General features: G+C 44.3%; 1 protein-coding gene across 1 annotated transcript; it reads left to right on the top strand.

Moving 5' to 3' along the window:
- Window positions 1-2,083: 2,083 nt before the first annotated feature.
- Window positions 2,084-13,014, top strand: LOC143834712 (vomeronasal type-2 receptor 26-like). The gene is made up of 6 exons (XM_077331391.1): window positions 2,084-2,089; window positions 2,260-2,420; window positions 3,821-4,112; window positions 5,858-6,268; window positions 10,401-10,527; window positions 11,649-13,014. The coding sequence occupies exons 1-6, from the start codon at window positions 2,084-2,086 to the stop codon at window positions 12,548-12,550; spliced, it is 1,899 nt and encodes a 632-aa protein (XP_077187506.1). The 3' UTR covers window positions 12,551-13,014.

The following is a 13,014-nucleotide window of genomic DNA, read 5'->3' as shown; positions in this document are numbered from 1 at the left end:
ACAATGCATGTAAAATACCTGCAAACTTTGGAGAAAACCAACCTTTTCATGTTCGCCTTTACCTGTATGATGATGTCTTATTCAATGTCCATATTTCATGTAAACACAGTCCCATAGAAACCCTATAGAATGCTTTCTCCCAAGTGAAAGAAGGAATTGCTAGATTTAAATAAAAAGCATCAGAGACTAAACACTCAAAATTGAGCCGTATTATTTGCCCAGGTGGCCTGAATTAACTGGTCCCATTGTTTTTAAAATGGTATCATTTCTTGTTAGATTCAAGTGGCTAGCCATATGGGTCTGAAGTAGAACAACAAAAATGGACTCCAGGGTCTTTGTAGGTTTTAAAAGTGCTATTGGACTCAATTTTCGTTGTATTATTTCTTGTTTTAATTAAAGTGTTTAGCTGTTACTTTATTGAAAATATTCACCTGGAAGAGAGGACACGTTAGAACCACAATATTAGTGAGCAAAGTTCTCAGCTTATTAAAAGAGATTCAATAACAAATACTTTTGGGCCTTTTGATACTAAATTATGAAGCCATGGAAGCTTGGATGTACTAGACAATTCACTTGTGTCTCCTAGTTATTTCATATTGAAGTTCAGTTTTAATGGTTGAAACCAGGAGAAAGTGGTCACTGTCGCTCCAATCTCCTATGAAGAAATCTGAATTTTTATCTGTAAGTTTAAAGGTAATTGAGATGTAATCCATGACACTACTGCCTCTTACAGATGCAAAAGTAAATTCACCTGATCGTAGAGCATTGACCTTTTTAAAGCTTCTCTATCAAATTGGATATCTCCAGACTGCTACTCTTAGGGAATTTCCCTCTTCTTCTAGGAAGTGGCACATTCTTTCTCAGCTAGAGATGGCATTAGAAGCTTATCTCTGACTCTCCTCTTTCCTATCAACTACGTTCGTTCCTAAATAAACTTTTATCTAATTGCTAATCTGGTTGTGCTCCATTGCTGTGCTAATTACCCTGGCAGCCACATGTAGGATACAACTCCAGCTATGCAATCAGTGGGAGTCAAGGCAGATGGTAAGGGGTAGAAGGCAGACACAGAGTGATGTCACTTCCAGGAAACTCTTGAAAGTAATATCAATCCTCTCTAGTCATTACAGGAACTATTATGGTAAAACTGAAGAGTTTTTGACAACTCCTAGAGAGGACTGAATTACTTGCAGATGAACCCATAAATCTGGCAGCCATTTTTCTTTTCTTTTTCACCTGTTGCCACCCTGAATAGTGGTGGGGAAAAGGCAGCGAGTCAGGGGATCACGTACCCCCACTGGGGATCTTGCTACTCTAGTTCCAGACTCAACCATAGCATTGGTATTCAATGAAGCCACCTTTGACTCTGAAAAGCTTATACCCAGTGATCTAACTTCTAATTTGATTTCTATACCACCCCTCTTAGACACGCCATCTTGGGGTAGTGCACAACCCATTCCAACAGTGGGTACAGGATAAAATGATAAAAATAGTATAAAATTTAAAATTAACAAATATGTACCAATCACCAACACTGATAATAATTAAGTTCTGGCCTATAAGTGTTACAAGGTGAGAAGGTGATGGAGTGGGGGGGGGAGAAGGGGGGTTCCATCAGCTATATTGATGGACTTCCTGCTGGCCTCAACCATAAGCCTTGTGGAAGAGCTCCATTTTGAATGCCCTACAGAATTTGGTATGCTCCATCAGGGCCCTGATCGCTCCAGGGAGTTAATTCCACCCCAAAAGTCATTAAGGGTTGTCTTTCAATTTAACACACAATCAGGATAAATCACACTAAACCACCCTGAGATGCCATTTTAATTTTTGTAGGTCAGCTTCACACAGGCCCAAGTGGAGAATCTGGCAACCTAAAGTCTGTCTGCCCCATGGAGAAGCATAGATTTACACAAAGACTTCTGTCACTGCTTACAGCTACTGAGATGTGATATTCTCTCTCCTCTGAAATTAGCAAAATCACAGTGATTCTTACGGAGCCCCAGATGATTTCTATCTACCGAGCTCAAAATAAACGACATCAACATTAGAATAAAACAACCCTATTTTAAGAACATATTTCCAAGGGATGGGGGTGAGGAATGAGCATATGGACACCATATGCTGCCTCCCTACCACCTGAAAGTCCACACAGTAGACTGTGATTCAGGTTCTGTGCCGTAATTCAATTGCTGATCTAGGAGGGAAGATTGCATGAAAATGTTACTGATATGGGTGCTGTTCTTCTTTTCATTCTTGCCGCAGGCTGTGCACAGGACCAAGTGCCTCCTGACCAGACCCTTTGAGCTCCAAGAAGAATATTACAAGCCAGGAGACTACCTCGTTGGTGGGATTTTGCCCTACTTCAGGACTACAGTTATACATGCATCTTTTGAAACACCTCCCAGGAACACCCATCCTTCACGGTAAGTTTTCCCAGGAGGACATTGGGTTGGTTTGTTTTCAGCCAGGCCAGCAAATTCCACTGACTCTGCTAGAAACGGGCACCAGTGTTAAGCAAGAGAAGGCAAAAGGAAATGCTTCTTTACACAGAGAGTGATTGAGATGTGCAGCCAGAGAATGCAGTGATAGTCACAGGTATAAACAGCTTTAAAAATGGATGTGATAGATTCACAGAGGATGCTGGTGAATGAGGGCAATCTCCACAATCAGACGCAGTTGGTCTCTGAACCTCTGTGCCAGGAGGCAACATCAGGGGAACATTTCAGCTTCTGTGCCTTGTTGTTGGCCCTCCAGAGCAACTGGTTGGCCAGTCTGAGACAGGATGCTGGATTAGATGGACCACTGGTCTGATCCAGCAGGGCATTATGATATTGATAAAAGTTTCTGTCATTTATCATCTAATTATCATCTAATTCTGGACAAACCACAGCAAAGTCTGTTCAATAGTTTTATCTGGATACCAGATAAACATGGGCTACTTGTCAAGATAAGTGGAGTCGTAAAAGTATGGAAACTCCAAATATTACAATATGTAATGAAGCAGCTAAACTGTCCTGGATGATTGGATGAGTTGCATATAAAACCGCCTTTACTGACATTGGTACTGAATAATCCTTGATTTGAATGCCTTTTTTCTAAATTAAGAATACGGGTAACTACAGTAATTACCAATGGGACAATTTAGTTATTAGTGACCCACTGCAAACATAGGAACTTTGTAGAGAATGTTCTGTCAGCTGCTAAGCCATGACTGGGTAATAGACCTTCCATGGTCAGAGTGAATAACAGATGCAGGTGAATGACAGACGCTGGAGAGGTCGATGGCAGGAAAGGGGTATTGTCTTCTTGTCTTCCATGTGGATAAACTGAAGGTTCTATCAGAAACAGGATACTGTAGTAGAGGGTGAGTGCAACCAGAAGCTCTTTCACTACACTCTGTATTTTGCCCCTGGCCCCACTCATGTACTTTTTATTGCAGTCAGGTGGCCAAAAACTACCAGAAAATCCTGCCCTTCAATGGTTGATCTCTTTTTTCCAGGATCATGGACAGAGGGTACCAATATGACTGGGACAATTTAGTTATTAGTGACCCACTGCAAACATAAGAGCTATAGAGAGTTTTCTGTAAGCTGCTAAGCCATGACAGCATAATATAACTTCCATAGAGGCAGTCTACCCCTGAATGAAAGAGGCTGGGGAAGGAGATGGCAGGAAATGGTTATTGCCTTTATGTATTCCATGTGGATATCCTGAAGGTTCCTTCAGAAGGAGGATATTGTAGTGGAGGGTGAGTGAAAGCAGAAGGTCTTCTATTACACTCCTTATTTTTCCACTGGCCAGTCTCCTGTACCTCTTATTGCAGCATAGTGCCCAAAAACTATCAACAAATCCTGGCCTTCGTGTTTGCCATCCATGAGATCAACAAGGACCCAGCACTCCTCCCCAACATCACGCTGGGCTTCCGCATCTTTGAGGACACTAACTTTGCCAGGATGACCTACCAGGCAGGCCTGTCCTTTCTGTCTACAGGGGGTCACATGGTCCCTAACTACAGGTGCAGCAGACAGCAGAAGCTGCTCTCAGTCATTGGAAGTCTCTACTCCAGGATCTCCATGCAGATGGCCTCCCTCTTGGGCCTCTTCAAGATCCCACAGGTAAGAGGTTGTTTTTATGGGTATGGAATTGCCTGTTTGTGGAGTGGCATGAACAGGTAGGGGATGCCATGGGGCTTGACAATGGTGAGGTGAGAGTAGAGATACAGAACCTTGAGTAATCTACTGGTTTTGTTAATGATTTAAATTTATCGTCAGCACTGGTTAGAATGTCAGATGAGGACCTGAGTTCCTCTCAGCCTGACCTTCCTTGCAGGGTTCTTACTGTGAGGAGGAACTAGGCGTGGGAAGCATCAAGTAAGCTGCCCTGAGCACTTAGGATGACGGGGAGGATAAAACTGAGTTTGGTTGACTAAGAAAAGAGGTTCTGATCAGGAGGGCGGAATCAGCATGGCTGCCATTGGGGCCCTGGTCATGGATGCTGAAATTCCTGGCTTCCAGCCTGGTTGCCTTTTATGGACTCATTCCAAAGAACCACCAAACTGGCACCCTCCCAACCTGCCACAAAACGGACAGAACCTGGACCAGGCAATATTTTAAATCAAATGAACTACTCATAAAATTCAGTGCACATGTAAATGTTTTGGGAATGCTCTTTGCACCACTACATATAAATTTACAAATACTTCTGTTGCTCTTCAACCTAGCCAGTCTGTACTCTCTTTGGGAAATCACTGTGTTCTTCTGTTTTTAGCTATCCTGGCACCTTCTGTGATAGCTGTTGAGGCTACCAAATTCTATTGTGCAATAAATTCCAGTGGCCCCTAAGTCCTCACCTTTGATAAAGCTTAGTCTTCATTCTCTGGCATGAGGCAACAGCACCCAGGTCAGAATCAGAACTCTGCAAATAAAGCAAGAAGATCCATTCTTGGAGTGTGTCATGGCCTGGTTGGATTCCAATTAAAACTAACCAGTTCACCAAACTTCCTTCAAGCCATTGACATTGTTCTCCGAGCACTGAGACGTTTCTGTGGAACCATTTGCCTGGGTGAGTTCTCTTGGAAGAGTCCTCTAAAACAGTGGTCCCCAACCACCGGGCCGTGGCCTGGTGCCGGGCCGCGGCTCCTCCCCCCCGCCCTCTCCCCACAATGAGAAACTTCCCAGGCCGCAAACAAATCTGCTGCCAAAGCGGCTGATTAGCTTGCGGCCCAGCAAGCTTCTTTTTGTGGGGGGGAGGGGGAAGTGCATTCACGCATGTGCGGAAGTGCCGCGCACGTGTGTTTGCAGCCGCGCATGGCACGAACATGCATGTGTGGAACGGTCGCGCATGCATGGACCGGCAGCGCATGCACGGCTGCTGAAACTTCCTCCCACAGCCACCGGTCCACAGCCTACAAAAGGTTGTGGATCACTGCTCTAAAAGGTCTCAAATATTGGGGAGAGATTGCAAATTGCTCATCAAAATGCTCTCAAGGCTGAGAGGAACTGACACTTCGACCACCACCGCTACCCCAGCTCAGCTGCACAATGATTTATGTCTGGAAAGAAAGCAAATGCCCTGTTTAGATGCTAGAGGGCTAAACAGAAAGGAGGAGAACTGACAGCTTCCAGGTAAGATTTCAGAAGTGGAAAACATGTGCTGATGCATACATGCACACACAGGGTGAGTCCCAGAACTGTTTTCTTCATTTCTCTTTCTCAGAAGCAGTGCATGGGCCATCTGGCTACACTGCTGAACCCACTTACATGGGATTTCCTCCAGCCCTGAGTTTTGAGGAGCTCTGAAGTGAACTCTACAACACTGAGAAATCTGATTATCAACTAACAGTTTTCCTTCTTTCCACCAGCTCGGTTACAGCGTATTCAATCCTGTTCTAAAAGAGAGGACCACATTTCCTTCCTTCTACCGGATTGACCCCAGTGAAGCTCCACAGTATTTGGGGATAATCCGCTTGCTGCTTCATTTCCACTGGAACTGGATTGGGATTGTTGCTCCAGATGATGACAGCGGAGAAAACTTCATCCAAGCCCTAACTCCAATGCTTGACCAGAACGACATCTGTGTTGAGTTCACTCAGCGGACCTTGTCTGAAATCTCAGTGTACTATACTATTACAACTACGGATATCAGTCTAGCTTTAGCTATCAAGGAGAGCAAGGCCAAAGCTATAGTTATCTCTGGTGACTCAAATGCCATACGGAATATAATGATGCCACTTTATAGATACGAAAGAAGGACTAAAAGATATCTCGAGAAGGTCTGGATTGTGACGAGCCAGTGGGAATTTGCTGCAATGGGATACTCCCCTTTCTGGAGGACGGTGGAGGCCTTCCATGGTGCCCTGTCTTTCAGAGGCCATGCAAGTGACGTGCCAGGATTCAAGAGTTTTCTCCAAACTTTAGATCCACACCACCCCCAGGGAGATGTCTTTCTTAAAGAGTGGTGGGAACTTGTGTTTATGTGCCGATTAAGAAAACCAGGTGATTTTCCTGTAGGCCTTAAGAACTGTACAGCGAAGGAAGACCTAGAGAACCTCCCACCTTCTGTATTTGAAATGAGCATGACTGGAAATAGCTATAACATTTACAATGCTGTCCATTTGATAGCACATGCCCTACATGGAATCTACGCTTTTGGATCAAGACATGCATTGATACGGAATGGCAAGAGGCTTCTGGAAGTTCAGCCATGGCAGGTAACATCTTCCCTGAGCTAGTTGGAAAGGAATGGACAGCCTAAGGCAGGGGTAGTCAAACTGCGGCCCTCCAGATGTCCACGGACTACAATTCCCAAATGCTGGCAGGGGCTCATGGGAATTGTAGTCCATGGACATCTGGAGGGCCACAGTTTGACTACCCCTGGCCAATAAGAGTCCACACCATCCAAAATAGGCTAAGCAATCTGATGTGCTGCATTTTGTGACTTGCCATTTCTTTGGCCACAGAGAAGTAGGAACAGCTGACTCATGTTGTTTCCCTTATCAAAAAATCATGGAAAATGTTCCTATTGTAGCTATTTCTTTGTTCATGTCCAGAGACAAGCAAGGGCACACATTCTCCTAAGGAAGGCAATCCCTCCCAACTCTTAAGCAGCCCTTTCTGGACCTCGTGGAGTTCCCAAGTCCCTTTAGGCAATTGGTAGGGGGTGAAGGGTCTTAACAGGAAAACAAGGAAGGCCCAGGCCATGTTGCTGGCATGCAAGGGAAGTGATGTCATCCAACTGTAATTTTCCTGGGGCAACTGTCTGGTAAAATCAGCTTCTACCACAGAGTTTTTGCCAGATACCAGAGCTTTGCCCAGACATTGGGGGTGTGATGACATCACTTCCTGTTTGATGATGTAAAGGAGACCTGTGCCTTCCTCTTTCCCCTGGTAAGCCCTCCCCCCCCCCCGCTAGTCAGCCGTGGAGGGTTGAGCCTGACAGCAGGGGTCTCCTAACTCCTCCAGGGGGGATGGAAACTCTAGGACTTTGGTGTCAGTTGGCAGGGTTTTACAACTTCCAATTCCCCTCAAGCTCTCCATCTCTCCTGGATCCTATCTGGTGCGGCAAGCAGAGCCTTCCATGGTTTCTCTAGCTGGGTCTGCTATATATGACTATGCATTGCCAGCTCCCCTTCTGGGCCCTGTGTTGGCTGTCAGCCAGTACACTTCCTGCCTCTCTAGAACGTCAGGAATGGCATAGGAGGGAGACAAGAAGGGAGCTACAAGACAGAAGGCAAAGTGCCAGATTTCCACACTGCACAGATTCTACATTCCCCATGAGAATGAGTCTTTGCAGGAGCAGGGCTGCAGTGGCCGGCAGGTGTTTAGTCTCATGTATAAAAGCAGCAAAAATGTGTGGAAGCAATATACCTATTTGTTCTTGGCCTTGCAGTCTATATTGCTGATTGACTCCCTGGACACTGAGCATGCCTTGGGCAGCTACCAGTGTCCAGAGTTGCTACTTGGGCCCACTGCTATCTGCCCCTCCCCCTGACCACTCTCTTACTAGCAACCCATACGCTCAGCAACACACACTACCATTGCCAGGGAAAGATTGCACATAGTCAGGAAGCTGTGAGCATAGGCGAAAGAAGGCTTGGCACCTGGGTAGGGAGAAGATTCACAGTGGTATGCAATTGGATGAGAGGAGATAAGTGATGGGGGAGGGAAAGGGACCCTGGGATCTCTATGACTGCAGCCCACCAAAACCTACAACCAGCCCCGTAAGTGGCCATAACCACTTACATCATTTTCTTAGGACTATTTTCATTTCAGATCCTTGCCTCTTTGAAGAGCACCCAGTTCAACAACACTGCTGGTGAGGAAATCTTTTTAACTGAAAACGACCAGAGATCAGCAGGCTCTGGTATTTTCAACTTGGCTTTCTTTCCAAATCAATCTTCCACTCAAGTGAAAGTTGGAAGGATGGATCCTAGGAGTCCCCCAGGCAAAGATTTCGTCATTAATCCAGATGAAATTATTTGGGTTACTAAGGTAGGGAAGAAATCCATATCTTTGGCTAATGGTAGAGGAAATAGGAGATAGGAGCTTTGGGAGAATACTACATTAATACAACAGACTAAAAGCCAGCTTCATTCAGATGTTTGTCTTCAGAAAGCTATACTGGTCTCCCCCCCCCCCCCAAAGCTCAGTTTTAGTGGTTCTAGTAAAATATGCCCATTTCCTAGAAAGATCTAAACCTGCTAAATTCCACTCTGCCAATGAAAACCCCTTTTAATGCCAGGACTTCATTTCATGTTGAATCAGGATAACTGTGTGGAAAACTAGTGTGTTGTCATGTGTGTGCCTCCACAGTCACACAGCAATGAGAGCTCTAGGGATGGGCATGATATAAAGTTTCTGGGAAATTTTGGCCAGTTCATGGTTTGTAAAGTCAAGTTTGTGGCAGGTCCACCAGCATGAACTTTTCTCAAACTTTCCAAATGTTTGTGGAAGTTGGTGTCAGTTTGTGAGCAGAGACATTTCTATACGGACTGTCTCCACTCACTCAAAATATTTACTTCAACATGTAGAGGAACATCCTGGAAATGTTTCCTGTGACTTTGATATTTCTAACTGGCAGAGGATACATTGGCCCATTCTGCACCAGTTAATTGTAGCAGGAGTGTGACAAATTGTAAACGCTACTAATTTGCAGTTATGCATGACGTCGCACACAATCTGCCACACTCCTGAAACAGACCCGCGAAAAGCGCTTCGTTGTAGCGCTTCCAGGGAAATCCCAAAAAGTGGATTCACCCTCTGGAAAGCGCTACACTCTTGCAAACAATCTGCAACACTAGCCAAAAAGTTCTGTGCTATACCATTGCTGTGGTTTCAGCAAAGTCCCTCCCCCTGGCTCTCTCCTCTGAACTTCCAGCAAAGCGATCGCCTTTTTTTTTTCTCGGAGCGAGCAGAGAGCAACAAGCCGGCGAGCCTTCATTCACCCAGCGAGGCTTCTCCGGCTACAGTCCCTCCACAGAAGTGCTATAAAGCTCCCCTCAAGTCACCAAGCACAACACAGTCCCTTTTGAAAGTTCCCTTTATTTTCGGGGGGGGGGGGATTTTTTTTCACTCGGAGGAGCATGGCAACGATGAAACAGCAGCTCACACGCCAGCTGCCAGCTAGATGGGTCTCTACGTTAGGAGGAAGCAAGGAATCAAGGTATATTCATTGCAACATGTGTTTTTCTTTTTTTTGTAAAAAACCCTGTTCTTAAAGGGAAAGGAGCATCATAACAACTGCCCATTGGCTGCTCATTTGATTGACGGCCAGGGGCGGAAAAGCACGGAAAAAATCGCTTCCTTTCTAGCGATTTTTGGTGAGACCGGAAACCTGTGGGAAACGATTGAAACGCAACTGGATTCCACTACAAAGGCAGGAATGCGTTGCGCCAAATTCCACTATTTTAAATTCTGTTTTTTCTTTCTGTAAGCAATTTGCCACATTGATCCTTGTGTGGAATGGGCCATTGTATACAGTTCTGAACTTTCCAAAACTGCATCTGTTAAAATGACTGCTGCAGTCATTTGGGAAAGGTTAGATTAGGAGGGGATAGAATGGATACTATGAAAGATAAAAACGCTAAACTTGGACAGTATACAGAAAAGCATCCAAGGAATGCCTACTGGGAGTTTGGTGTCCCTACCTTGCACAGAATACATTTAATACAGAACTTCCTAAATCATTTTAGCACATTGAGGGCTATTCTACCACCTCGTGAACCTTGCAAACTGAACCAGTTACTGAACTGGTTAAAACTTCCTGATGATCCCTGGTTCACGAATGGGACACAACACAAACCATGAACCAATTGTATTTCCTCTGGTTTGTGCCCAATCCTAGAGAGCTCCGCAAAGAATCATCATGGTGTGGAAATCTCACTAGTTCTTCTTTCTTCCCCTTAGAAGCTGCCCTCTTCCAGGTGTGTGGAAAGCTGTTCACCAGGATACAGCAGAAAAGTTATAGAAGAAGTGCCCCCTTGCTGTTATGAATGTGGACATTGTCCAGAAGGGACAATTTCTAACTATACAGGTAATTGGCACATCTTAAAACTCCAATTTTAAGACTAGAAGTTGCTGGAAACTGAATGCCTCACAAGGGCTATAACCACTTAGATTTAGATTCTGGAGTAATGGATTTATAAGTCACCTATTAGGATGATGATATATACCTCAGGTAAGAAGCTACAGCTTTCTTTTGGGACCCATGCGATGTTCAACCCTGACAGGACAACTGGTAACCACCCACAGTCTGTAAAAAAGGGGGGGGGAAACCTGATTCTTTAATAAAGACTTAAAAAAAAATCTCTCTTCTTCACTAAGCTCAGTTTTGTCATAGAATTTGGATAATTCTTTCTCTTTGAGAACTTTCTGTTTAGATCTGAACCTTTGAGGTATGAATTTCAAAAATTTGTTAATCCCTATCATGCAGTTTGGTATAGTAGTTAGGAGTGCGGACTTCTAATATGGCACATCAGGGTTCGATTCTGCGCTCCCCCACATGGAGCCAGCTCGGTGACCTTGGGCTTGCCACAGCACTGATAATGCTATTCTGACTGAGCAGTGATATCAGGGCTCTCTCAGCCTCATCCATCTCACAGGGTGTCTGTTGTGGGGAGAGGAAAGGCAAAGTGACTGTAAGCTGCTTTGAGACTCCTTCGGGTAGAGAAAAGTGGCATATAAGAACCAACTCTTCTTCTTATGTAAAATTCTCAGCTAAGTTGCAAAATAGAAAGAGAGGGATATTAAAGGGAATGTGCTGCTTTAGATTGACACTAGTCATAGAATCTTAGAGTTGGAAGGTCTCTCTTGGGTCATCAAGTCCATCCCCCTGCACAATGCAAGAACATACAGCTACAAGTCCTCTTGAAAGATATTTAAATGTCCTTACATCTAAAGAGGTGTCCTTTTTGGGACCCACTTGGAGTGTAGCTTCATGCCACTTCCCTCTGTCTCCTCGGGTTAGAATGTCACCATTGCTCACGGTGAACAAGTTTCTATTCTATGTATTTAGTATTTATGAATATATAACATTATTATGGTACAATAGGCTATATTTCACAGCTTCTGACCCACGTATATCGCAGCTTCTGATTCACAGCATGAGAACTGCCAATGAACACTGTATCATTAATTCATGTTTATTTGTTCCAGATGCTGAGCGTTGTGTCCCATGTTCAGATCATCAATATCCAGACAAGAAGCAAGTCCAATGTCTCTTCAAGAACATCAGCTTCCTTTCCTACCAAGAGATTTTGGGGATTGTTTTGGCTTCTTTTGCTCTTATCCTGTCTCTGATCACAGCCCTGGTCCTTACAACTGTCATTAACCATCGAAACACACCAATTGTCAAAGCCAACAACAGAGAACTTACCTATGTCCTCCTTATCTCCCTCCTGCTCTGCTTCCTTTCCTCCTTCCTCTTCATTGGTCGACCTACAAGGGTGACCTGCCTTCTGAGACAGATAGTTTTTACTGTAATCTTCACTGTTGCCATTTCATCCATCTTGGCCAAAACAGTCCTTGTGGTTGTGGCCTTCATGGCCACTAAACCAGGAAACAAGGCAAGGGAATTGTTGGGGAAACAAGGGGTAAACTCCATTGTCTTGGTCTGTCCCCTCCTCCAAATTATCACCTGTGCAATTTGGCTAGGAACCTCTCCCCCATTCCCCAACTTGGACTTCCATTCCTTGGCCAAGAAGATCATAGTGGAGTGTAATGAAGGGTCAGTCGTCCTGTTTTACACAGTCCTGGGATACATGGGATTTCTGGCCCTGGTCAGCTTTGTGATAGCTTTCCTAGCCAGGAAACTGCCTGACAGCTTTAATGAAGCCAAGTTTATCACCTTCAGCATGCTGGTCTTCTGCAGCGTGTGGGTCTCCTTCCTGCCCACCTACCTGAGCACTCAAGGGAAGGCTATGGTGGCCGTGGAGGTCTTCTCCATCCTGGCCTCTGGTGCTGGTCTCCTGGGCTGCATCTTTCTTCCCAAATGCTACATAATTATTCTGAGGCCTGATCTCAATAGCAAAGATCACCTCCTGAGGAAGAAGAAATAGAGGAATCTTGATTTTTGAATATTTGTTGCTTCAAGTCATTATAGCTCCTCATGCTAGTGGTTAAAATGGCTGAAGGATGAACATTAATAAGTTCAACTAGCAGCCCCAAAAGAGAATCTCTTTTTTAAAAAACAAAGTACATGTCTTTTTTCCTACTTAAAAAGGTAAACATCACAACTGTACAGCTATAGGTTCATTAAATAACATATAGAATCAATCCTTAATGAAACATACATGAATAACACTACTGACCACTATCTCTAGCCCTCTAATTTCTATTTATCAACAGCCATTTATCATTTCTTGTTAGATTCAAGTGGCTAGCCGTGTTAGTCTGAAGTAGCACAACAAAAATTGATCTTTGTTGGTCTTAAAAGTGCTATTGGACTCAATGTTTGTTGTATCATTTCTTGTTTTAACTAAAGTGTTAAGCTGTTGCTTTATTGCAAATATTCACCTGGAAG

The sequence above is a fragment of the Paroedura picta genome, chromosome 4, assembly GCF_049243985.1.
Source record: "Paroedura picta isolate Pp20150507F chromosome 4, Ppicta_v3.0, whole genome shotgun sequence".
In the NCBI taxonomy this organism is placed as follows: Eukaryota; Metazoa; Chordata; class Lepidosauria; order Squamata; family Gekkonidae; genus Paroedura; species Paroedura picta.
The sequence above is the reverse complement of the archived record's forward strand: the minus strand, read 5'-3'. Positions and strand labels throughout refer to the sequence as shown.